Raw genomic sequence first — 25,579 nt, forward strand, 5'->3', positions numbered from 1 at the left:
GAATGGCTTTTTTTATTTTAGAAGTGACTTGTATAATGAAAGGGGAGTGGTCAGTCCTAAAAGCTGAAGTCTTGTTTGAGTCAATTCAGCAGGCTGTGTGGAAAAAAGGCTGCTGGACTTTCTCTCCTTCTGCCCTTCTAACTTTGACCTGTAAGACTTTGTTTCATTTTTACGTTGTGTTTAAGAGGGTTTGTTTATTGGGACTGTTGTGTATTTTCGGAACAGCGTAATTAAGTCTAGTTTGAATAGACTAAATTCTGTAGGGGTTCTTTATTCTGTTCTTTGCGTTTCATTGTGTAATTTTGTAAATACATTTTTTGTCAGTTTTAAAACCTGGTATTCAAGCTAGCTAACTTACTCCGGGTAATAATATACACTTACTGAAACAAATAGCAAAGTTACAGTCTGGGCTGCCTGCTTAAGAATGTTTTGAGTAGTCTGGCCAGGTCCTTAACAGTTGTGTTTAATTGAGAAATACATCAACTTCATATATCAATCACATCCTTACAGAAGTTACATAAATACAAGCATGCCTGCTGACACTGACCCTTCAACCATAAGTTGTGACTGCATGCTCAACACCAATTTTTTTATAATGTGTGAGCAACATAAAGTGAAGTTGTTTCAATTAAATTCGACTTTGAAAGTTTGTTTCCCCAAGGGTTGGTTGGTTTTGTCACTCTTTATTTCAATGGATTTCAGAGATTTTGCTGCTACTATAGGATTGTGAGAGTCAGCAAGCACAGCCGAAAATCTCCCTTTAACTTGGCATCACATGCAATATTTCCGAAATACCACCAAAACATTAGAATTAGACTCTAGTTTCATTTGAGTGTGTGAAAATGTAAATATGAGACAAGTACAATCAGAAGCACAAAATATACATCGGTAAATATGAAAAGTAGCAAATTAAACATGTGGGAGGTGTACCTGTTGTCTTATCATCTTCAGTTGCTCCTTTTGTTTCCGTTTTTCCTCTGCTGCCATTATTGCTGGAAAGAATATTTGCCCAGTAAATTCAGCAGGTCTAATTAAACGATGCAAAAATCTTTAACCATTTTCGCACAGTAGTTGACAAATCCAATAAACAATTTTCTTTTCACTACTTACCTTGCTGTTTTCTAGCTTCTTTAGCCTTCTGTGCTAACGCTTGCTTTTCAAGTTTCTGCATCATCTTTAATTCTGCTGCTTTTCTTGCATATGCTAAAGACATGAAAAATTCACTAAGCAATTTGCTTTTAATAAATGAAATGCAAAGCAGCCAATATGTATATGCTCACCTTGAGCTTCCAATTTTCTTAAAAGTTTTGCATCACTGTTCTTTTGGAAATCTGGCCTTGCAATATTTGGTGGCCTGCCTTTGCGACGTCTCATTTTAGATTCATCTCTAGCACGCTGCTTTTCGGGATTTGGCGGGCGACCTCTTCGTCCTTCCATTGCCTTTATTTTCGGCATTATTTCCTCATTTTTTAAATGGCACCATTGCATACCCTGAAATAATGTTCGCAGAATTTTTAAAATTAGTCTAAACGCAAATTATTTTTATAAGAAATTGTACTAAAGTTTGTGAGCATCACAGTTAAATGGCTTGTTCACTTTTTTGCAGTATCCTTCAATTTTTCAATTAAATTATCACCTACAAATCAATGATGAGTAGCTCCACAAGCAACATCGTTTGGGGTTACTGTCCCAAAATGAAGCTTAAATCCTGAAACCTGAGAAATCCCCGCCCCCATGTTCTTCTAATAATGCTCCTGATTAATTTTAATTTTTGAGATGGACTTATTTCTACAAAACCAAATCAAAATCCTAATGATTTACTGAGAATGACTTTTATTCAATAAACAGCATAATATATAGGGCGTTTCATAATTTTATAAAGAAAAATGATACAATTTTATACAAACTTTCAAATTAACCTGACAAGATTACTGAGCAAATAATTATTTTACACTCAAATTAATATCTAGGAGGTTATGAAAGTTAACATTGCTAGGAGTGAAAAGAACCAGTGATGAAACAGTATCATTAAGAAGGAATTGTGTATGTCTCAGAATTAAACATGAAGCTCAAAGAGCCATGTTGAAAATGCAATTGCTTGGTTTGATTAGTGTCTGCTAAAAGTGCAAAGATTAAGCAGAAACAAAGAACATGAGGTCAAACCATATGCTTTAGGATACCCAAAATAACTTTATAGCCAATAAATTAAACTTCATTGTTATGTCAGTATACAGAGCAACAGGAAGGTGGTGGCGGAGCAATATCATATTACTATGCTACTGGATTATTAGTCAAGAGGTCTAGACCATCTGTCTTTGGGGACCCAACCATCAGGAATAGATCTGGAATCAAATGCTACCACAAAACCTTTGTCAACTACTTCAAAAGGCTATCAGGCCCACTAACATCCTTCAGCAAATGAAATCTGTTGCACTGACCAAATCCACTTGATTCCAGACTCACAGCAATCCGGTTGACTCTTAAGTTCCCTCTGAAATACCCCAATACTGTATACTCAGATTTTATCCAAGTCTAAAAAGAATGTACAAAAACAGACCACCTGGCATCAACCTGGGCACCAGAAATGACAATGGTAGACTCAGCTTTTTTGGACTTATGAGGTCCTCCTTACTAGTATTTGAAGGCTTGTGCGAAAACTGGGATAGCTGCCTCTCAAAATAATCAAACAACAGCCACATACTGTCTATCAGGTATAATTCAGCGAATACGTGGATCACTATGCATGAGTTCACCATCCCTGATGAAATCCCATTTTCATAAGACCTTTGCAGGAGTAGATTTGTAGGTTTACAAAAATGGTACCTAGCAGGTTTTGAGAAGATTTGTAGCTGGACTGCAGGGTTTTAATTATGAGGAGAGATTATTACAAAATAGGCCTGTTTTCTCTAAAATTTGGAAGATTAAGGAGTGATCCGATTGAAGTCATCAAAATACTATCAAGGAAAATGTGCTCGCTGAGCTGGACGGTTCATTTCCAGACGCTTTGTCACCCAGTAGGTAACATCTTCAGTGGGCCTCCGGGCAAAGCACAGCTGATAATTCCTGCTTCCTATTTATATGTTTAGGTGTTTGGGTTGGTGATGTCATTTCCTGTGCTGATGTCATTTCTTGTTCTCTTCCTCAGGGGGTTGTAGATGGGGTCTAACTCAATGTGTTTGTCGATAAAGTTCCGGTTGGAATGCCATGCTTCTAGGAATTCTCGTGTGTCTCTCTGTCTGGCTTGTCCTAGGATGGATGTGTTGTCCCATCGACTGTTCCTAAATTAGGCAGTTTTCTTCAAAAATTTAGAAAATTAAAGGGTGATCTCATCAAAGCTTTAAGATAATGACAAGAACAGGCAGGATAAATATAAACTATTTCCACTGGTTGGAGATTCTATAACGAGGGAGTATCGTCCAAAAATTAGGTTCATACTATTCAAGAGACACAATAGAAATCACTCTTACACACAAACGGTGACAGAGATTTAGAACTCTCTTCCACAAATGACAGTTTATGTTAGATCAATTGTTAATTTCAAATCTAAAATAGATTTTTTGTTAAGCAAAGATATCTCACTGAAGGTCAGAATAGGCTTGAGGGGCTCAATAGCCGACTTCTGTTTCAATCCATGCCAAAACAGTAGAAATAGCATGCAACAGAGCTAAGTATTCAAACAACCAACAGATTAGATCTGAGCATGGCAGTCTTGAACGGGTGCAGACAATTAAGTAACTAACAGGAAAAGGTAGTTCTTCAAAATTGCATTAGTACAAGGGATGAGCCGAAGTATTTGCATCTACTTTCAGCTAGAAGTACTGAGGAGATGATCCATTTTGATTAATCCACATGATAACAAGTAATGATTTAAGGAACTGGATGCTGCAAGGATGCTGGGCCTATATTAGACTTCTCAGAATAGTACTGAAGACTTGTGGGTGCAGAACCGTGTATCCTTAGCCAAGTTGTTCCAGTGAAGCCACAACACTGTTAGCCACTTGGCAATGTAGAAAATTACTCAGCTATGTCTAGTCCTCAAAAAGACAAATGTAAGCTAATCACTATCATCCCATCAGAAGCCTCTTGATCACCAGCACTGATAAAATGGTTCATTACTACAGCTATCAAGAGCCACTTGAAAAGAAATAACATACTCAGATGCTTGAAGAGGGTCTGGCAGGGACACTCTGGTAAACTTCCTAAAAGCCTTGGTCCATAGATGGGACAAAAGAGCTGAATTCCAGGCGTGAAGAGATCTGAATAATCTTGACATCAGGCAGTATCTACCAAGTAAGGTGTTGAGGTGGTCAAGGAAAAACGAGTCAAATCGAGCAGAAAGGTAGTTGGTTATGTATTTTGGAGGTTAATCATTTCGGTCCAAGGATATCACTGCATAAGTTTCTCCAAGTAGTTTCCTTGACCCAACCATCTTCAGTTGCATCAATGATAATCTTTCCATTATAAGGTCAAAAGCATGCAGCTTCAGAGATTTTCTTAATGTTCTGTAACTCTTCAGATACTGAAGCAGCCAAGACCATATGGAACAACATCTGAACGATATCCAAACTTACCATGATAAGTGGGAAGTAACATTCAAAAGACACTTGTGCCAGGCTAGTTCCAACAAGAGAATCCAACCATTTCCATTTGACATTCAATGGCACCGCCATCACTGAATTTTCCACTGACAACATCGTGGAGGGTTAGCATTAACCAGAAAGTGAACAGGATTAGCCACATAAGTACTGTGGTTACAAGTACAAGTTAAAAGTTGGGAGTGCCTTGCCTCCTAAATTCTAGAATCCAGTCCACCATCTTCAAGGTACAAGTCAGGAATGTGACAATTCTTTCAACTTGCCTGAATGACAGCAGCTCCAACATCACTTAGAAGTTCAACATCATCCAGGACAAAGCAGCCCTCTTGACTGACACTCCTTCCAGCATTTTCCAATATTCATTTCCTCCCCTATCTGAACAGAGCATGTAGCATCCACATAATGGAGGAGATCAGTAACTCACTAACGCTTCTTCAACAGTACCTTTTAAAGGCACAACTTCTACCATTTAAAAAGACAAGACCAGGCACATGGGAGAATTACCAGCTGCAAATTCCTCTTTAAGCTACATATGATTCTCACCTGGAGTTATTTTGTCAATCATTCAATGGGTTTAAATTTCTTCGCCCTGATAGTGATGATAGAGAATTCTCTCACATAGAAAGTGGCTAAGGCCAAAACATTCGATTTTTTCCAGGAAGGAGTTAGATATAGTTCTTAAGGCTCAAGGCATCAAAGAATACGGGGACAATGAAGAAAGTGTATTGAGTTGGATGATCATAATGAATGGCAGAGCGGGCTTGAAGGGCCAAAGGGGTGGCTACTACTCCTACTTTTTATTTTTCTACATGTCAACAAACTGAATAATTGTCTAGATTTGCTTTCTCCCACAATACTTTCTTAAGGCAATGACTAATGACACAAAGTAGTTTATGCTTAATCAAATTCAATTAAATTGCAATTTTAGTAAAACAGTTTTACCATGTTATTCTGGACAAAGAGTTTCAGGACTCATAGTGGAACATAATCTTTTCCTTCCAGGTCAGCTCCCTAACCAGGAGTCAATCAGTACAGAACAGCTGAAAAGCTAGGACATTTAGCCAAAAGGTTCTGAGTATAATTGAGTATAGTATCCCAATATGATTACCACTGGCAACACAAATTATAAACTGAAGAAAAGATATTCTTGGTTCCTACGTATCAATCCATCACTATTAAGTGCACTGACCATGAGGCTCAAAGTGGAGATCATTTGAGGTTTATAACTAATGAAATCCAAAGTCACGATCAAAACCAATAGTAATTATCTATAACTTTAACTAGCATTACCTGAGGTCCATCTCTGGCTTCATAGAAGTCACCAACCTTCATTTTTGAACTGAAGCTAAAATTATCCCTAGTGATGTCCGTTATTCCATTCCTAGTAAGGTACTACAGAAAGAGGACAAATGCAAAGCATATTTTCAAATCAACAGCAAGAGTATTTTTGCCTGACTGGTTAGGTATCGACAATGTATAAAAATAAGTACAGTTGTAACTCGTGTTACAAGCATATCTCATGAATCTGTGGATGTATTAAATAAAAATGTATTATCCATTAATTGTGACGAGAAGCATTACAAGAACTGAGCATGTGACTTAAAGGAAGATGTTACTGTACTTCTCAATATACACAATTTTTAATATTCAATAATGGAACTCTCATTGTGAGTGGGTTTTGAAAGTTAAAATCCTGCCCCTTAGCTCTACCTACACCCAGGAGAACTCATGGGTATAGTAGTGTTTGAGTGTGAGAATGCGAGATCCAGCACAAGTGCATGTAGCTCAGATAATCTGTAGTTGACCCCTCATGTGGAAAAGAAAACAGTCTAATTGCTATCAGTTTATTTGCTTATATTATTTACTTATTTATGTCTCAAACAGCTGTTTGAAACATGCCAAAATTCAACTTTACAAAACTTCAAAACTTTATTTTAGAAAATGTATCAACTCCAAGATAAAGCATGACAATTTGATTGATTAGCTGAATTCTACTGAATAACTCTCATATGTTGTGCACTGGTGGAGAGATTCAATAGGCTGAATGACATACTTCTGTTTCAATGTCTTATGGTGTTACAGCAAATAAAAAGCACCAAGATTGATTACAAAGATAAATAAAACGAGAACGAATGTGCAATCAGTAATGTCAGCCATTTATTGTCATTGTCTCTCACAAACAACAGTTCAATTTAAAGACACGATTTAAACTTTACTTGAATAAAACTTTTTGAACTTTCACTCTGCCTTTCTATAATAATCCTGAAGTACAATTAAGTCAAAATTGATGGACCTTGAAAAAAAGTACACCTTTTAGCTAACGCCATCTGGAAAATTACATGCACAGCACAAACCCAAGCAACAATTTGGGATAGAATTATTGTGGGGCAAAAACACTGAAGGATAAATTAGTTTGTACAGCATGACCTTTAATGGTGCTGGAAACTACATTTAAATCTTGATTCGGAGATGCCGGTGTTGGACTGGGGTGTACAAAGTTAAAAATCACACAACACCAAGTTATAGTCCAACAGGTTTAATTGGTGTGCACAATCACCTGATGAAGGAGCGTCGCTCCGAAAGCTAGTGTGCTTCCAATTAAACCTGTTGGACTATAACCTGGTGTTGTGTGATTTTTAACTTTAAATCTTGAAATTAAGAAGTGCAAAGCCTGTGAAGCTTTCTCAATAGATATAATTGAAAAACACGGACTATCGTTGGCCTACAGCATTGCCTTTCCCCAGGAATTGACATCATTGATGTAGTGCTATCAGAAACAGTACTAATCAAATGTACTCTCCTCCATTAAGTTTGAGTACAAGCTTTTAGCAGGGGTAAAGGCCTTCCAGTAAAAATAAAGGCACTGTAGCACAAAAGGCAATTCAATGTTAATCAAAGTTCTGTAATATATATTATTACTTTACTCTTTTAGCATGGTTTCAAACATTTGGGACAAGAAGAATTTCAGCTATTGAGAAAAAGAAATGGCTTAAATCTTTGAGAAAATCTTTTGAGTAATTTATGGGGAAAGATAACAGTACTAAGTGGTAGGCCAACATTATCACAATGTTACAATCCTAATTAGACAACTACTTATTGACCTCTCAAATTATTGTTACAAGTTAGAGTTTAGTAGAGGGCTTCCAATTATAAATGGTAAATTTTGATGTAGGAAATAAACGTTTATGTAAAGGAAACATATGCAGTACAAAAGACTGAATAATACTGGGGCGGCACGGTGGCTCAGCGGTTATCACTGCTGCCTCACAGCGCCAGGGACCCAGGTTTGATTCCAGCCTTAGGCAACTGTCTGTGTGGAGTTTGCACATTCTCCCCACATCAGCGTGGGTTTTCTCCAGGTTCTCCAGTTTCCTCCCACAATCCAAAGATGTGCAGGTCAGGTGAATTGGCCATACTAAATTGCCCATAGTGTTAGGTGCATTAGTTAGAGGAAAATGGGTCTAGGTAGTTTACTCTTCGGAAGGTTGGTGTGGACTTGTTGGGCCGAAGGGTCTGTTTCCACACTGTAGGGAATCTAATCTAAAGCAAGTACAAATACAATTTACAAAGTTCATAGAATTCTATGTATTACATAAATACTTGTAAAAGGAGTAGTCAATGTAACCTAAAGCTCTTTTTAAATAGGTTTAAGATTCAAAAAGGTTTGGAACAACATCTATTCAGATACAGAAATTACCTTCATTACTTCAGGATACTGACGAAGTTTTTTTCCACAAGGAGCATAATAAATCACCTCTCCCTGAAGGCGGCCACCAACAGTCTTAATTCTGGTCTCTCTCTGCCATCTAATCAACAAAGAAGTCTATTGATTCCAAATGACAATCGATAAAAATCAGATTTTCTGCTATACTTTAACTTCAATGAGTAATTGATACTTGGGAAGTAATATTTAAATACTCAGAGACCAGCAAAGCATTCACTGTTAAATTAGTACCTTTATTCGAACACTGCTTCATGAAATATCAAAAATTCTCAAAAAAATGGAAAGCTGCCTAAAAAGATAAATATAAATTTTGTCAAGAATCTTGTGACTGATTTAGTGTCTTAAGATATGAAGGGCTAAATTGGAACTACTTTCTCCTGAGTGGAAAAATGTACAATTTGATGGTCTTAATATTACTTAAGGAATAAGCATAATATTTCCTTGAAATCTGTTAGTTACAATGTCAACATCTATCATCAAACAAAACAATTTCTTAATTACCAATCTTGCTCAGGAAACAAGTTTTGTGGCTACATTATGACTGCTCCTTCCTCCAGTCTTTGAGGTGGCATGTCAATGTGGCTTAGACTGGGTCAAAACTCTGGAGAGTATGAACCGTTATCACCTTCTTCGAAAACAGAATCAATGTTGACGTATTTGTAAGAAATTTCTATTCAAATCTACCAAATCTTAATTTTCAGTCCAAAGATTAGCTTTAAATAATAATCCATAACATGTATTGTCCTTGACATTTTCACACACTTAACTAATCCCAAGATCTCATTACCCTCTGGTCATTCCTACATGACCCTACCATTCTCCTTCCATTCTTATTCTTCAATCACATTTCAACCCACGTGGAAACAACCCAGCCAGGGTGACTTGGTTGTTTGCTTCACTTCACCTTCCCCTGTTATTACAAATGTTAAATTAGGGATAGAATGCACAGTCAGTTTTTTTTTCCTGAAGAATACATTCAGGTAAACAGAAATAAAGTTTACATATCTCGCAACTATGCACAATTGATTACTTATGTGACCATAACTCTTGGACCTTTCAACAGGTTGTAATACCAAGAGATAGAGTTTAATTCAGATAAATGCGAGGTGCTGCATTTTGGGAAAGCAAATCTTAGCAGGACTTGTACATTTAATGGTAAGGTCCTAGGGAGTGTTGCTGCACTAAGAGACCTTGGAGTGCAGGTTCATAGCTCCTTGAAAATGGAGTCGCAGGCAGATGGATAGTGAAGGCGGTGTTTGGTATGCTTTCCTTTATTGGTCGAAGTATTGAGTACAGGAGTTGGGAGGTCCTGTTGCGGCAGTACAGGACATTGGTTAGGCCACTGTTGGAATATTGCATGCAATTCTGGTCTCCTTCCTATCGGAAAGATGTTGTGAAACTTGAAAGGGTTCAGAAAAGATTTACAAGGATGTTGCCAGGGTTGGAGGATCTGAGCTATAGGGAGAGGCTGAACAGGCTGGCGCTGTTTTCCCTGGAGCGTCGGAGGCTGAGGGGTGACCTTATAGTGGTTTACAAAATTATGAGGGGCATGGATAGGGTAAATAGGCAAAGTCTTTTCCCTGGGGTCGGTGAGTCCAGAACTAGAGGGTATAGGTTTAGGGTGAGAGGGGAAAGATATAAAAGAGACCTACTGGGCAACCTTTTCACCCAGAGGGTGGTACATGTATGGAATGAACTGCCAGAGGAAGTGGTGGAGGCTGGTACAATTGCAACATTTAAGAGGCATTTGGATGGGTATATGAATAGGAAGAGTTTGGAGGGATATGGGCAGGGTGCTGGCAGGTGGACTTAGATTGGGTTGAGATATCTGATCCGCATGGACGGGTTGGACCGAAGGGTCTGTTTCCATGCTGTACATCTCTATGACTGAGTTTGATGCTATACCCACATCATTTGAAAATCCTTCACATCAAAGGAAAAGACATCGTAAATATGGAAGAAAACAAATGTTGTGACCAAAATAGACGTGTAGAAAGTGATTATTGTGGAAAAACCTCGTTTATTTAATGTGAACATCATTAGTCAGTGAAATTTGCATAAATAAGTGTAGTGTCAGTCAAGAAATTTGTAATAGATAAATTAAAATGCCTCTTAAAGATACTTTTTCAGAATTCTTCTGCAGCAAGGTATAAGGATCATGATTGGTTATTATTGTTTGAAACCTTAATTTAAAGTTGACTGAATCATACATAAAGTCATATAAAATGGAAACAGACCCTTTGGTCCAGGTCAACCATGTGCCCAAACTAAACTAGTCCCACTTGTCTGCATTTTACCGATTTCCCTCGAAACCTTTCCTATTGATGTACTTTTCCTCCTATCTTTTAAATGTTGTAACTATATTCAACACTTTCCTGACAGCTCATTTCACACACTAACCACCATTTGTGTAAAGGTTGCTCCTCATGAGCCTTTTAAATCTTTCTCCTCTCACTTTAAAAATATGCTCCCTCATTTTGAAGTCCCCCACCCAAAGGAAAAGACCTTTGCTATTCATCTGATCGATGCTCCTTGTGCTTTCATAAACCCCTATAAAATCACCCCTCAATATCCCACGCACCAGTGAATAAAGTCCCAACCTACCCAGCCACTCACTCTAACTCAAACCCACCAATTCTCTGCACATCCTGCTAAATCTTTCTGAATCCTCTCCAGTTTAATAATAGCCTTCCTACAACAGGGCAACCAGATCTACACACAATGCCCCAGAAGACTTTTAGTGCCCCATACACTCTTAACATGACATCCCAACTCCTGTACTCAAAAGGTGTGAGCAATGAAGGTAAGCATGCTGATCCTCCTTAACCACCTTGTCTACCTGTGACATAAATTTCAAAGAATTATATGCCTGAACGCCCAGGTGTCTCTGCTCTCTAACACTATTCACGGCCCTACCATTAATTGTATAAATCCTGCACTTGTTTGTTTTTACCAAAATGCAATACCTTGCATTTATCCACATTAAATTCTATCGGCCATTCCTCAGCCCTTTGACCCAATAAATCAAGTTCCCTTTGTAATCTTATATACCATCAAACTTGGTGTTATCCGCAATCATACTAACCATGATAGAAGTATATAAAATTATGAGTGACATGAATAGGTTATATAGGTTTAAAGTGAGAGGGTAAAAGTTTAAGGAGATGTGCAAGTTTTTTTTACCCACACAGAAGGTGGTAGGTGTCTAGAATGCGTTGCCAAGGGAGGTGATAGAACCAAAAATGATAGCAATGTTTAAGAAGCACTTAGACAGATACACAAACAAGCAGGGAATAGAGTGAAATGGACCACATGCAGGAGATGGGATTCACTTCGAATGGCATTACAGTTGGTGCAGAAATGGTGGGCCAAAGGGTCTGTCCCTGTGTTGTACCATTCAATATTTCATGTGCTTAAGTTCTCCAATAGGATTGCCATTCTAATCTTTCTTCTTGTTCTCCATTGTTTAACTCCACCAAACCACGCACTCTTCCTACACACTTGCCCCAAACCTGTCTTATATACTACCTTTTCCTAGCTACTTAGCGAGTTTTGAAAAGATTTGTAGCTCAGATTGAGGTTCTGAATGTAGGTTTGCTCACTGAGCTGGAAGGTTAATTTCCAGACATTTTGTAACCCTACTAGGTAACATCTTCAGTGGGCTTCAGGTGAAGCACTGCTGATAATTCCTGCTTTCAATTTATATGTTTGGGTTTCTTTGGGTTGGTGATGTCATTCTTGTGGTGATGTCATTTCCTGTGGTGAAGTCACTTTCTGTTCTTTTTCTCAGGGGGTGGTAGGTGGGGTCTAACTCGGTGTGTTTATTGATAGAGTTCCGGTAACACATCGAGTTAGATCCCATCTACCACCCCCTGAGAAAAAGAACAGGAAGTGACTTCACCACACAAAATGACATCACCAACCCAAAGAAACCCAAACATATAAATAGAAAGCAGGAATTATCAGCAGTGCTTCACTTGAGGCCCACTGAAAGTGTTACCTGGTAGGGTGACGAAACGTCTGGAAATGAACCTTCCAGCTTAGCGAGCAAACCTACATCCATTTCCTAGCTATTACTGATTCTGAAGTAGGACACCAGACTTCAAATGTTAACTCTGCTTTCTCTGTACAGATGTTGCCAGACGTGCTGAGTTTATCCAGCAATTTCTAGTTTTGCATCATCTTTCTATGGTTTGATTCTGCAAGTCAAATCATTTACCCGAAAAACTCAATTTTTTCTTCCAAACTACTCTCCTAAATGATGATCTCCTTTATCTATTGCGACATTTATATTCCAAGACAGACTAGAGACTTGCAAACTAAACATTCAATCGTAATGCAGAGAAAATATATAAAATGCACTTTATACAAAATAATTACCCATATTCCAAAGGGATACGTAGCTCTCTTTCATCAGTGACTCTTCTTCTTTTACCAGAGCCTACAAAGACAAGAATCAGATACTGATGGTTTAACAATGTTAACATACTTACAGAACTACCAGAATGAATACAAACATAAAAACAAGGAACATCATTGCTGAACTTATTCTAATCTTAACTCTACATTCCTATTTATCCTTGACAATCTTTCATCTTCTTGGTGTTCAAGAATTTATCTACCACTGCCTTAAAAATATTTAAAGGTTTTGCATTCACTGCCTTTTGAGGAAGGGAATTCCAAAGACTTTCAAACCTCTGTATCTCATGAATTGGAAGAAAATAGAGGGATACGGAGCTTGCAACTGAAAACACTTTTAGCATGGAAGGGCAAAATGTGTCAGTGCAGGTTTGGAAGGCTGGAGGACCTGTCCCTGCACTGTACTGTTCTTTGTTCTTTGAGTCATAGGTAAAGAAAAGAGGCTATACAAATCTGGAAGGTGATTGCGGAATGCAAATCACTTGTAAATCACTTCCAGAAGCACAATGGCACCAAACTAATTCTGCAATTTTACCTTTCCCCCCACATTCTCACAATTTTACTTTTTAAAGGTTTAATTTACTGCCATTAGTTTAAAGTATATTTTGATATTTTTCAACTGTCAGCAATTGAAAATAGTTAAACATGATACAGCAGGACAAACAGATCTCCTACGTCATTGTTCGTGAGTAACACCTGATTTGAACTCTGGTTTCTGATGTCTGTTTTAGTTACATTGCAATCTGCTCATCACTGCAACACACTTAACATAGTTAATGTATTAAATACCAACGAGAGGTAAAGATATTAAACAACTTGCTGATAGTCTCAGATGTAATACTCATCATATTATTCAGACAGATCAAAATTTGAAGAGAGATTTCTATAAAACAAAGAACTGTGGAATCTGGATATCTTAATCAAAAACAGAAATTGCTAGAAAAATTCAGCAGGTCTGGCAGTATCTGTGGAAAGAAAGCAGAGTTAGTGCTGAGTCCAGTTCATCAGAATTATCAGTAGCTAGGAGTAAGCAGTATTTATGCTGAAGCCAAAGTGGGATTAAGAGTAAGACTTATACTTTATTTAATCTTCAATCTGCTTCTCCAGTCATCTTTTACTCAGTTTTTTCTTTTCTCAAAGACTGCCTCTTGCACAGACAAGTCGTTCATTCAGAAAAGAAACCAGCACCAAACCTAACGAATCTGCACCTGCTCAACAGGAACAAGCGATGATTAGTGAGAGAGGGAGTGAGATATCAAAGATCTAGATAAACATAATAAAACATACAGTCTACCCTTGAATTTAAACATGTAGACTCATTGCTGAAGACTGTGCATTGCAGTCAGAGATGATCCTCCACCCTCCCACAGTTGAGTCAGCAAGAGCCAATTTGTCAATTAACAAACTAATCTTCTATAACCTATTTCAGCCAACATGTGCAAACTCAAAATCACTATCTCAATCATAGGCTCAATGGAATAAATGGGTAGCATCTGCTCTTACATTATACGATCTTATTAGACTCTACAGTCGACAGTGTGGTGCTGGAAAAGCATAACATGTCAGGCAGCATCTGAGGAGCATGAGAATCGACGTTTCGGGCATAAGCCCTTCATCAGGAATTCCTTCATCAGGGTCCGTCAGAGCTGTGGGGCACAATTTTAAGATTAAACATCGCTCTTTTAGGACATAGATGAGGAGAACTTCTTTCCCTAAAAGGATTAAGAGTCTTTGAATAGATTTAAGTCAGAAGGAGACAGATTCTTGTTTGGCAAGGGAAACTAAGGTTATTGGGAAGGCAGAGTGGGACAGTGGCATTGCTAGAGAGGGTGGGCAGTGGTGCTGAAAACAATGTGTGAGGGAACTAGGGTAAGAGAGACAGAGAGAGGGTTAGAAGGGTTAATGGCAGAGAAAAAGAAAGAGTGGGAGGGCAATATTTCCTGAGAAAGAAAGCAGGCGGATGGCATGCATGAGACACCGGGCAGGTGGCTCTGCCAGAAACATCAGGCAGACAGCGCTAAAGGCAGCAAAGGAGCAAGAGAAGAATGATGATCAAGCCAGCAAGGGGCACAGAAGAGTGAGTGAAAGGAGTAGCCAAGTGAGTGAGAGAGACAGGTGAATGGATGGATCAGCAAAGTAAGGCAGGTGGGCAAGACAAGTGAGTTAGGTGAATGACATGAGAAATAAAGAGGAGGCTGGCAGGCAAGTGAATGATTAGTGCAGTCAGACAAGGAACAAAAGGGCTGATTGCCAGGTAACAAAGAGGTGCCTGGCAGGTGTGGGTGCAAGCCAGAATGCGTATGTTACAAACAAGTAAGACTGAGACAGAGTCCTGTGTCTTAAATGATTTAAATGCTGGCTCAGCCGATCATCTTACGAAACATGGGTGGGAGCTTGCACCTGATTTGAAGAAATTGGGTCTGTAAAGATTTAAATGAGTGTGAAAGAATCATCTAGCTTAGAGGGAAGGACCTTGTCCCCCATACCATCTAAGGAACTTGCAGGAGCTTAGAATTACTTTGGGCTAGTTCCTAAAGAATGAAGTTTCCACGAAAGTGATTGGATAAATTGCAACAGTGTTGTGCTTTTTCACCTATTGTGTGAAGAGTTAAATGAGGAAAGTTATTAAGTTACTACAAAATAAAGGTTGATAATGTTTTAAAATTGTTTACTAAAAATCTTAAAGTTGAAATAATTTCCAATCAGTCATTTGACATCTAAATTTCAATTTAAATGTTACTGGTCTCAAAGGGAATTTCTACACAATTTTAAATTTGAGGCCAATTTCTATACTCCATAGCCCATACTAATTTCACTTCATGACTTAGGAAAAACGCAAGATAGGTCCATGAACATACTCTGTCTAATTTTCCTTCCCTTGGCGAAAGGACATGGAGTCCAGTCTTAACTCTAAGTAAATGGATTTTGAATTATTCAATGTCACCTCATCATGACTTGATTGAGCTACAGGGTTACAATTGGTATCTACTAAGATGATGCGTCTCCAAACAAATACCTACTTCTCAATCCTTTATATTCTCTGCAAGCAAAACCAAATCACCTTACACCCCTAAATTAGAAATCTTACCCGAATGTAACCTCAAACCAAGTTTTTGCCCTCGTATCTATGAAATTTAAAGCTTCATTTTCAACGACATATGGAAACACAGAACTAAAATATTCTGAAAATCTGAAGATTTACCTACTTTTGTACTTCAGAATGTTACTACAGCAAGTTAAAGAAAAATTGATGAAAAATACTGGAGTAATGATTGCACAACAAACATTCTCCAAACAAAAAGAACTGAATTATTCCTCGAACAACTTAACTCCCTAATGATTTAACCAAGTAAATCATGCTGACAAAGAGCCTAGGGTTGATCCATACTCACTATGTGATGCATCAACAGATTTCAACCAAGGCAACAGCAGCAAAACAGCAGTTGATGACAACTAGCCTGTTTATAAAGTGAATATCTGGTCAGTTTTTCTGTAGTCTGAGCATTATTCAACATCTCTCATGAGAAGTGCACATCGTTGAAAATGAACAGATTTTAGCTCGGGTACTGCTGCTTTTCCCTTTAACAAGAGGTACTTCCTCAGGTGGTACAAATGTAAAAGGTGCCAGAAGAGGCTGAAAATGCTTCAAAATATATACTAACAAGAAAGTGATTTTAAAGAAAAAGAGAAAGAAAATAGAATAAAAAAGTAAATGTTACCACATGGTGCAAGTGAAGATGATGGGGCTCCTGTGTAGACCAGTGTTGTAGATTCTGATGCCAATGGGCCAGGTGCTGACTTTGGTGTCTTCAATACATGCAGGCTAATGGGTGTTGATTGGGCTGACTGACTGGAAGAATTGTGACTTGAATGTGGAGCCTTATTTGATTTATGTGCAATTTCTTCTCCTTCATTCTCTGTTTCTGCCTTATCTTGCTCCTTAACATCTTCATCTGATCCATCCGTTTCTGTCTCTGAGTCACTATCAGCCTCTGATTGGAAAATAACAAGTTAAATATTTTAAACATTCTATAATTAGGCCTCCTTAAAAACACATGCAAAATGAAGAATCTATGGTCAAATTAGTCATTACATCACCCAAGAATAAGGACATCTGTGAGACTCTGAAAATTTGAATAAAATGTGATATTAAATTCCTTCAGTTTTCTCTATACTGCCTTAAAAAATTGAGAGTTAAGACCTATAGTTTAAAAAAGGTAACAAGCTAAGAAATAGAAGTAAGCCATTTGGTCCTTTGAGCCTACTTTGCTATTCTTCTACCTCAAAAGAATGAGGTAATGCAGAAGGTAGTAAAGTTATTTTGGTATTCAAAACTCTGAAGGTCTCTATCATCTTCCAGAGTGCTCAGGTTTAAAAAAAAAACCTCAACCAGAATTGTGGAATGAAAACTTTCTTCTCGTCTCAGTTCTTTCTGATGACTCATCGGTGATGGGAAGCACCCAGCATCTGCCCTCTAATGATTTTATACGGTTCAATGAAATCATCTCTGGGGAATGCAAGTCAGGCCGAGCCTAATAAATCTCCCATCATAGGACAATCTTCTCTGCTGAGGAAGAAGTTGCGACTTTCCACTGGTCTCGCTCCAAAGCTAATATAAACTTCATTCGGATAACAAAACATTTACTGGAAAAGCTATATAACTTATTGTCTTCAATTTTTTTCGTCAAGCACATATGAAAACTTGACTTCATTTGATAGGCACAGCACCATTTTGGACAGATGACAGTGGAAAACAGCACTTGCATTACCAAGTCATAGCAGAAACATGAAAGTGATTACTTATTCCATTTTTGAGATATTTCGCCTTTCCAGGGCAATTTGAGGTGAACTGGTCACCTCAACTGGAACGGGTAGACTTTGGTCTGTTTGCAAGATATAAAGCAAACAATGATCTGATTAGGATAGCCATTGTCTTGCAGAAACTGAAAATGCTGCAAAAAAAAACCTGCTAAGCTTTTCCAGCAATTTTTATTTTTGTTTTCAATTTACAGCACCTGCAATTCTTTCGGTTTTTACAAAATGAGTAAATGAGTACATGATTGCTTGTCAAGCCAATTTTACAGAGCAGGAGCTAAATGAATCAAGTGCAGGCAAAAGGCCAGAGGCAGAGTCCTAAGGGAATGAATTATTCTGCTTCAACTCAACTGAATTGAAGTGCAGTATGTAGCACTTGAGGGGGGAAGAGCTTGCTCATTCCACAAAAATATGGTCTTGTGTAAAACCCAGTGGAAATGTTAGGGAATGCTGGATTTTCAGGTGTTCCCATAGCTATATTACCTATTTAGATCCACATGGCATTATTAAAAATGAATTCACGGCCACAGTCAATGAATATAGATTCAAAAAAATGGTGACGGGTTAAGATTCTGTCTCACTGCAACACCATTATCGAGAGTCAGGTCCATTATGGCTTTTGTAAAGGTGAAGGAATCCAACAACATGGTCAAGGAAAACTCACTGAAAATTTGCTTATGGGAACTCATTCAACCATTCAGACAATTCATGAAGTGGAGAGACAGTCATCGATAAATTAAGCATTCAAATGTTCTGTCAGAGAATCTGCTCCATAAAACTGTACAAATTTTCAACATAATGAGGCAGAACATGTTCTGTATGCAGAAAAACAAGCAAAAACTGATGTTTCATTTTAAAATGACAGTCTCAGAACAACAAGGCTGTAGGGATCACCTATAAGGATGACATTTGCCTTGAATGGAAGCACAAAAGGGACAAGCACAAATTAGCGGTCTGTTTTATGACACACCTCATTTGCATTCAACTGATTTCAATAGAAAATGATGAAAAAAAAGGCATTCCAAATTTGTTAGTTCTATTGTCAGCACAAACTTCAAACCCAATATTATACACAACCTCCAATCCAAATCTGTTAAAAATAAAGTACATAAATATATATTCCAACCTGATTGACTGTTATCAGAATCATCTTCATCATCATCGTCATCTTCCTCTTCATTGGACTCATCAGAATCCTTGCTACTTGGAACATCAGAATCAATCCCTCTAAAATGATCAGCCAAAGACTGGGTTGTATAATGGTGATGTTGCTGCTGTGCAGTGATCTTAACACTCACTGATTTGTCTTTAGGAGAATTCTGGGATAATACAGGAGAGGTAGAATGTCGAACTTGTGTCACATGATTGCTGGAATGATTCTTCAAATTAGAACCCAAGGGAAGTGGTGAAATGGATGTGGTGCTACCAGAGTTCGAAACTACTTTATCAGTATTTTTAATTTGGATTCTAGATTTGGTTGTAAGTGCCAAAGGGGCTTCCTGAATGACACTCTGAATTACCCCATTAGGTTGCTGCTGTGCTACAAGTGCACTTAATACCAAGGGGTTTGACTGGTTACCATCAATTGGAGGCAGCTTCTGGTGTGCTGGTGAACTAGCGGCAGATTTTGGACTAGTCAAGGTTGTCTGGAAGCTCTTCTTAATACCTGCCGCTGCCTTCTTCTGGGCTTTGTATTGTTCTTGTTGTTTCTTTAATTGTGCTGGAAATGACTGCTTAAATAGTTCCTGCAAACAAACAAAACAATGAATTAACAACCAAGAGTAAAACATTATCGAATAAAGACAAAGCAATCCAATAATAATACAGATATCATTATGGTAGTAATATTGGATATTATTAGTTAAAATAGCAGTTGCACTAACTTTCTGGCTTCACTTGTTTTATTATTACCCATTGCACTCACAACAGTTAAATTGTCAATTTTATGAAAATACACTACTGGTTGAAAACCTTACCTACAAATGAACCCATACTGGAGATCACAGATGCAATTGCTCCATAGCATTTCCCGACAGAGGAAGGTTCCTACTAAAAGTAGGCTTTGTAAAATCAGCTTTAATGAAGGTAATAAATCTACCTTGGGACACAGTGTAGAAACACTGCTGTACATTTTGTCAATACTACTTACGGCCAAATCTTCTCAACAGATGTAAAGCCAAGGTAGTAATGGGTCAAAGATCAATGCTCACTGCTACTAATGTATTTACATATCTCGAAGATGTCAACTTGCTGCTCAGTGTTACAATCCCAGCTGATGGCAATATTGGACAAGTCAAATTACAGTGTGAAACCTGACTTGACAGAGCTTATGTTTGACTTTTGCAATTTGATGAGCATGGTGGTCAAATAGTATATATAGTCAACATGAGGCTGTTACTTTTAACAAAAGAAGAAAAAAAAACTGTGTATGACAATTTGAATAATCTTATAATAAACAGCAAAAAGAAATACTCAAATTTCTTTTCCAGCAACATCCTTTACAGAACACTCAATCTCATTTAAGATCATTTTTATGTTTTATTTAACTCAATTGAGAGGCTGCAAACATTTATTTTCAGCAATTTCCAGTACTTTGTCAGAAATTATTCTCTCAAGTCTCTCCCAGAGACATACAAGCTCTCTGAATTTTCTCTGACTCGAATATAGTAAACTACCATAACAGATTAAGACTTCTTTCCAGCTCTGGTGGACTGAAAATTGTTAGCACTAAACTGCCCTTCTGCTGAAATGGACTTCTTTTCTTCGAACTCAATTTGCTTGTAGTCCCTGGCCATCTATCTTAGTGTAGGTCTTAAAAACCAAATGCAATAACATGCAGCACTTATCTCAACAGGTAGTTTATTGAGCCATTTAGCTTTAGTCAGATGATTTCTTAGACAAGCTGTCTTTAGCTCACAAGTCTAAATGTCTCTCTGATGTTTTGTCGAAGGTTCAGACCTTCAGCACCAAAAACTCATCTACCTATATTTTAGAATCATAGTTCCCAAATAGTATATCATAAGCTTTCATCATAACAGCCTGACAATGTATATCAAGTACCAGCAACATGAATTAAATAAAATATCACAAGTGCAAAATTACCTACAGCACCACAAGAACCAGTTATGTTTGAATAATAAAAACGGGCTTTAACAAACTTTGTGGGGTGGGAGGGGGGAGTGGGAAAGCAGATTTGGCTTAGCACAGAAAAGAAAAACACCTAACCTGATTAGTGACAGATCTTCTCTTTGCAGTAAAACAATAGAACTAATGATTAGTTCTGGTGTAGTGGTTTAAAGGGGCTGCAAAAATAGTCCTAAAGGATTTGCTTTAAGGTAAATGAAAATGGTTAGGCTCCAGTAATGCAACACAAAAAAAAATTCAAAATGAAAAGGTAAAACTAAACTTAAAATGAATATTTAGATGTGCCACTTAAGAATGAACATCTACAGCTATGAATTTACATTGACAAGCTTTTAAAATTCAAAATTTGCGTAAACTTGACAAACCACATCTCAAAATATTACAATTTTTCTCCTACTCCTTTCAAAGGTAATGGTGGCCTAAATAATCCCAGTGACTAGATTTTTCAATTTTATATATCCAAACTAGAATAATCGAAGTTATTAAGTGAACTTGCCTGCTTCACACGAAGATCATGTGGTGACCCCAGGTCTTCAGAAGCACAAATATTCCCTGCCTTTAGAAGTTCAGGCAAAGCACCAGTTGGTTTTGGAGAAGATTCTTTCCTTCCCTGATTGACCAAAGGCACAGGTTTCATCCCAACTGTTAGTCCTGTGGACTGAATGACACTCTGATGTTTTTTACCAGACTCATCGTTTGAATGGGAGGTCTGGAAAATGAGGGAAAGTTGTGACAGAACTGGAGGCTGTTTTTGCTGGGATTGGAATGAATGTGAAGTCTGTGACTCTGTGGCAAGATGTAGATGCTGGTTCATTCTTTTGTCATGTGACTGCTTAATGTCACAAACATTCTGGCCTGTTTCTTTTGGCTCCTTTGCAGTATGCATCAAACTCTGCAAATAAAATTTAAATTCAACTGGTAAGACTATAGGATTCTTAAAGAATTATAGGTTAGATATTTTATTTAACCTTTTAATAGCTGGTAATGACAAGAGTAACTTCTATAAACATAATCTTCAAAAGCTATTAGAAAGTTAGGATATTTGCATAATGAAAATAAGTAATTGGGAATAACACTCCTCGGTAATTGATGGAAACAATGGCATAGAAAGAGAGGAATATCCAATAAAAGGAGGAGTGGGGATTCTTGATCATGTTTTTATCTAGTTGATTCCTCAGCAAAACATACAAGTGTAAACTGAGCGAAGAAATGTATTCATTGGAACTGCACAATAGTACAACTTGTCAACAATATCTTGTCAGTAACTGACTAGATTCACATATTAATAAATGAATTCGAGCAGTACCTATGAATATTTCCTGGATAATTTTCTAATTTTAAGAAAGAGATGTGAATAAGGCTCTTCATGATCCTTCTAAAATTCCTCAGATTAACAAAAACAACATTCAATTCTAACATATAGGTCCAGATGTAGGGCATTCTGCCTACCAAGTCTGTTCGGCCATGAGATAATGGTTGATCTGATAATCCTCAACTTCACTTTCCTACCTTTTGCCTATGACCCTTGATTCCCTTACTGATTAAAAATCTGTCAATCTCAGCCAGAAACATAGGTAATGACATAGCCTCAACAGTCTTCTGTAGTAAATAACTCTACAGATTCACAAAGCTGTGAGAAAAGAATTTCTTCCTTATTTCTGTTTTGAGTGGATGACCCTCTATGTTGAGATTACGCCCTCTGGTCGTAGACACCCTTACAAGACGAAACAATGTCTCTACTTATTCTGCCAAGTCCCCTAAGAATCTTTTATGTTTCAGTGAGGTCACCTCTCATTCTTCTAAATTCCAATAGGTATAGACCCAACTGACTCACTTCTGCTCTTAAAACAGTCTTTCCATACGTATTATGTATAAGCCATGAATCTTCAATGGATTGCCACCAATGTCAGTGTTTCCTGAGATAAGGGACCCAAGACATTTTACAGTATTCCAGCTGTGGTCTCATCAGTGCCTTGTACAGTTTTAGCAAAACCTCCTTACTTTTACACTCCAATACCTTTGAAATAAAGGCCAACATTCTACTTGCTTTACCTATCATTTTCTGAACTCAGGTGCTAGACTTTCGTGATTCATGTATGAAGACACCCAAATCTCTGTTCTGTCGCTTCCTGCGGTGTTTCTTCACGTAAATAATATTTAGCTCCTCTATTACTCCTGCCAAAGTGCATAACCTCACATTTTCATACATTACATTCCATCCTGATGAAGGGCTCATGCCCGAAATGTCGATTCTCCTGCTCCTCGGATTTTGCCTGACCTGCTATGCTTTTCCATCACCACACTCTCTACTCTGATCTCAAGCATCCGTAGTCCTCACTTTCTCCCATTATATTCCATCTGCCCAGTTTTTGACCACTCGCTTAACGTGTCTATTTTACTCTGCAAACTCTGAGTCATCCTCATTTTCCTTCCCACCTACTTTTGGGTCATAACACAGATGACAAATTCACTTCCATTCAAGAACACGATACATAGGATATAGAACATAGAAGAATACAGCGCAGTACAGGCCCTGCGGCCCTCGATGTTGCGCCGATCCAAGCCCACCTAACCTACACTAGCCCACTATCCTCCATATGCCTATCCAATGCTCGCTTAAATGCCCATAATGAGGGAGAGTCCACCACTGCTACTGGCAGGGCATTCCATGAACTCACGACTCGCTGAGTAAAGAACCTACCCCTAACATCTGTCCTATACCTACCCCCCCTTAATTTAAAGCTATGCCCCCTTGTAATAGCTGACTCCATACGTGGAAAAAGATTCTCACTGTCGACCCTATCTAAACCCCTAATCATCTTGTAGACCTCTATCAAGTCACCCCTAAACCTTCTTTTCTCCAATGAAAACAACCCCAAGTGCCTCAGCCTTTCCTCATACAATCTTTCCTCATACATCTGATTAGAAAGAAGAAAGCCAAGGGAGTAAAGTAAGGATTCAAGATAGTAAGACTTTAGTATAAAAGAGACTATGGCCTGACAGAACTTTGCCATTACATCCATCTATGCTAATGTCGTATCTTCAACACCATGGGGTTTTATCTTGCTAATTAGCCTAACCGGTAGTACTTTATCCAACATCTTCTTAAAATCCAAACTAAAACAAATCTGTCCAATATAGCTCAAATAGTTAAAACAGTTAATCACTGATTTAATTTCTTTTAATCATCAGTCTTTTTGTTGTTAAAGACTGCTTGAGCAGAGAAAATCCTATTAAACAAAGATAAAGAGGGGAACAGAGTTAAAGAACAGATTAGACAAAAGAACAAGATTGGGCTAAAAGTAGAGTCAGTTATCACCTCAAAGTGAACATATATGAAGTATTATGATACCAGGGAATTCCGTAATTAATTTGCTCCGTACCCTCTTGAAACACACTTCATATGGTAGCATCAATAGTGTGCAGTTCAATAGTGCACTGAAACTTTTAATATCTGTGGTGAAACGGTTAAAAATTATGTCCCAATACATGTGTGAATCTAACCGGAATGGAGGTGTTGCTTAGTCCCGTGTGAATCTTATTACACACCTCCCCGTGTGAATCTTCTTATCTGTATGTAACCAGAATGGAATGTGTTTTTTAGCCTTGCTCTGCTGTTCACATGAATGTTTATATCTGGAAAAGAGTATATCAGCTGGAAAAGTCTCCAGTTCGGTGAGTCTGCTCCGGGGTTACGTTTAACCGCCGAGCGTGGGTTGTTGGCAACCGCTCTACGAGAACTGACGGCTCCCAGTTCCGGTAACATGTAGAGTGAGTATAAGCCAGACCCGTTGTAAGTATGAGACCTGGTTGTGGCGACGCTGCGGGGAATAAAATGCTCATATTCTAGCAGACTCGCCTCTTGGTCGTTTGTTCTGTGTCAGACTACTCTCCTACGAACCTGACCTTGAGAATTTCTTAAAACAATATCTGACATAAATCACTTCTCAACTTTTATATCTACTTCTCTTATGGTGAAGCAGAGAATTCAATTAGCTGCTTATTTTTAAAAAGAACAATCTCATCAATCTTAAAGTAATAGTAGAACATTTGGACAGTTGAACATTTGGAAAATTGTAATCCAACAAAGTTGAGTCACCATGGTTTCATGAAAGGGAAATCACATCTGACTAAGTTCTGAGAGTTTTTGAAGGAACCTCGTATCACAGTGGGTACAGAGGAACTAGTAGGTGTGCTGTATTTGTGCTTCCAGAAGGCAGCTAACAAGGTACCTCACAAAAGGTTAAGTCATAGGAAAAGAATCCATCATTTTCGAAATAGTATGTTAGCGTGGACAGAAAATTGGCTAATGTGCAGGAAACAGCAAGTGGGGATAAGAGGTTCTTTTCCAGGTTGGAAATCGGTCACAAGTAGGGCTCCACAGAGATCAGTGCTGCGATTGCAACTGTTTACAATATATTAATGACTTGGAGGAAGAAGGCAAATGTACTGGAGGCAACTTTGCAGATGACACAAATTTGTGGAAAGGTAAGTTGCAAGAAGACGACAAACAGTTTACAGAGAGATATTGATAGGTTAAGTAAATGGGCAGAAAGTTGGCAAGTGGAGAATAATGTGAAAAAATATGAAGTTGTTCATTTTGGAAGGATGAAACAACAGTGTATTATTGACATGGAGACAAACTGAATAAAGCTGCAACTCCAAGGGACTTAGGGGTAAAAACAAAAACAAAAGTTGCTGGAAAAGCTCAGCTGGTCTGGCAGCATCTGTAAAGAGAGATCGAAGTTAACATTTCGGGTCCAGTAGCCCTTCCACAGAACCAGACCCAAAACATTAACTGATTTCTCTTCACAAACCTTTTCCAGGTTTTCCAGCTTTTCCAGCAACTTCAGTTTTTGTTTCCGATTTACAGCATCTGCAG

At 38.0% G+C, this 25,579-nt stretch overlaps 1 protein-coding gene across 14 annotated transcripts in view; it reads right to left on the reverse strand.

The window, feature by feature from the left end:
* baz2ba (bromodomain adjacent to zinc finger domain, 2Ba) overlaps positions 1-25,579 on the reverse strand; it is a 356,283-nt gene that overhangs the window by 113,785 nt on the left and 216,919 nt on the right. For 9 of the 14 annotated variants that reach the window (XM_043693834.1, XM_043693824.1, XM_043693831.1 and 6 more), the window contains 9 exons: positions 21,194-21,589; positions 18,680-19,298; positions 16,458-16,730; positions 12,700-12,760; positions 8,293-8,401; positions 5,886-5,987; positions 1,281-1,491; positions 1,111-1,203; positions 931-992 (listed from right to left, as the gene is read on the reverse strand). In XM_043693834.1, coding sequence (XP_043549769.1) covers positions 931-992; positions 1,111-1,203; positions 1,281-1,491; positions 5,886-5,987; positions 8,293-8,401; positions 12,700-12,760; positions 16,458-16,730; positions 18,680-19,298; positions 21,194-21,589 — 1,926 coding nt within the window. The remainder of the gene's footprint in view (positions 1-930; positions 993-1,110; positions 1,204-1,280; positions 1,492-5,885; positions 5,988-8,292; positions 8,402-12,699; positions 12,761-16,457; positions 16,731-18,679; positions 19,299-21,193; positions 21,590-25,579) is intronic. The other 5 variants (XM_043693833.1, XM_043693828.1, XM_043693832.1 and 2 more) reach the window with 2 other exon arrangements.

This window comes from Chiloscyllium plagiosum, chromosome 7 (assembly GCF_004010195.1).
Source record: "Chiloscyllium plagiosum isolate BGI_BamShark_2017 chromosome 7, ASM401019v2, whole genome shotgun sequence".
Lineage (NCBI taxonomy): Eukaryota > Metazoa > Chordata > Chondrichthyes > Orectolobiformes > Hemiscylliidae > Chiloscyllium > Chiloscyllium plagiosum.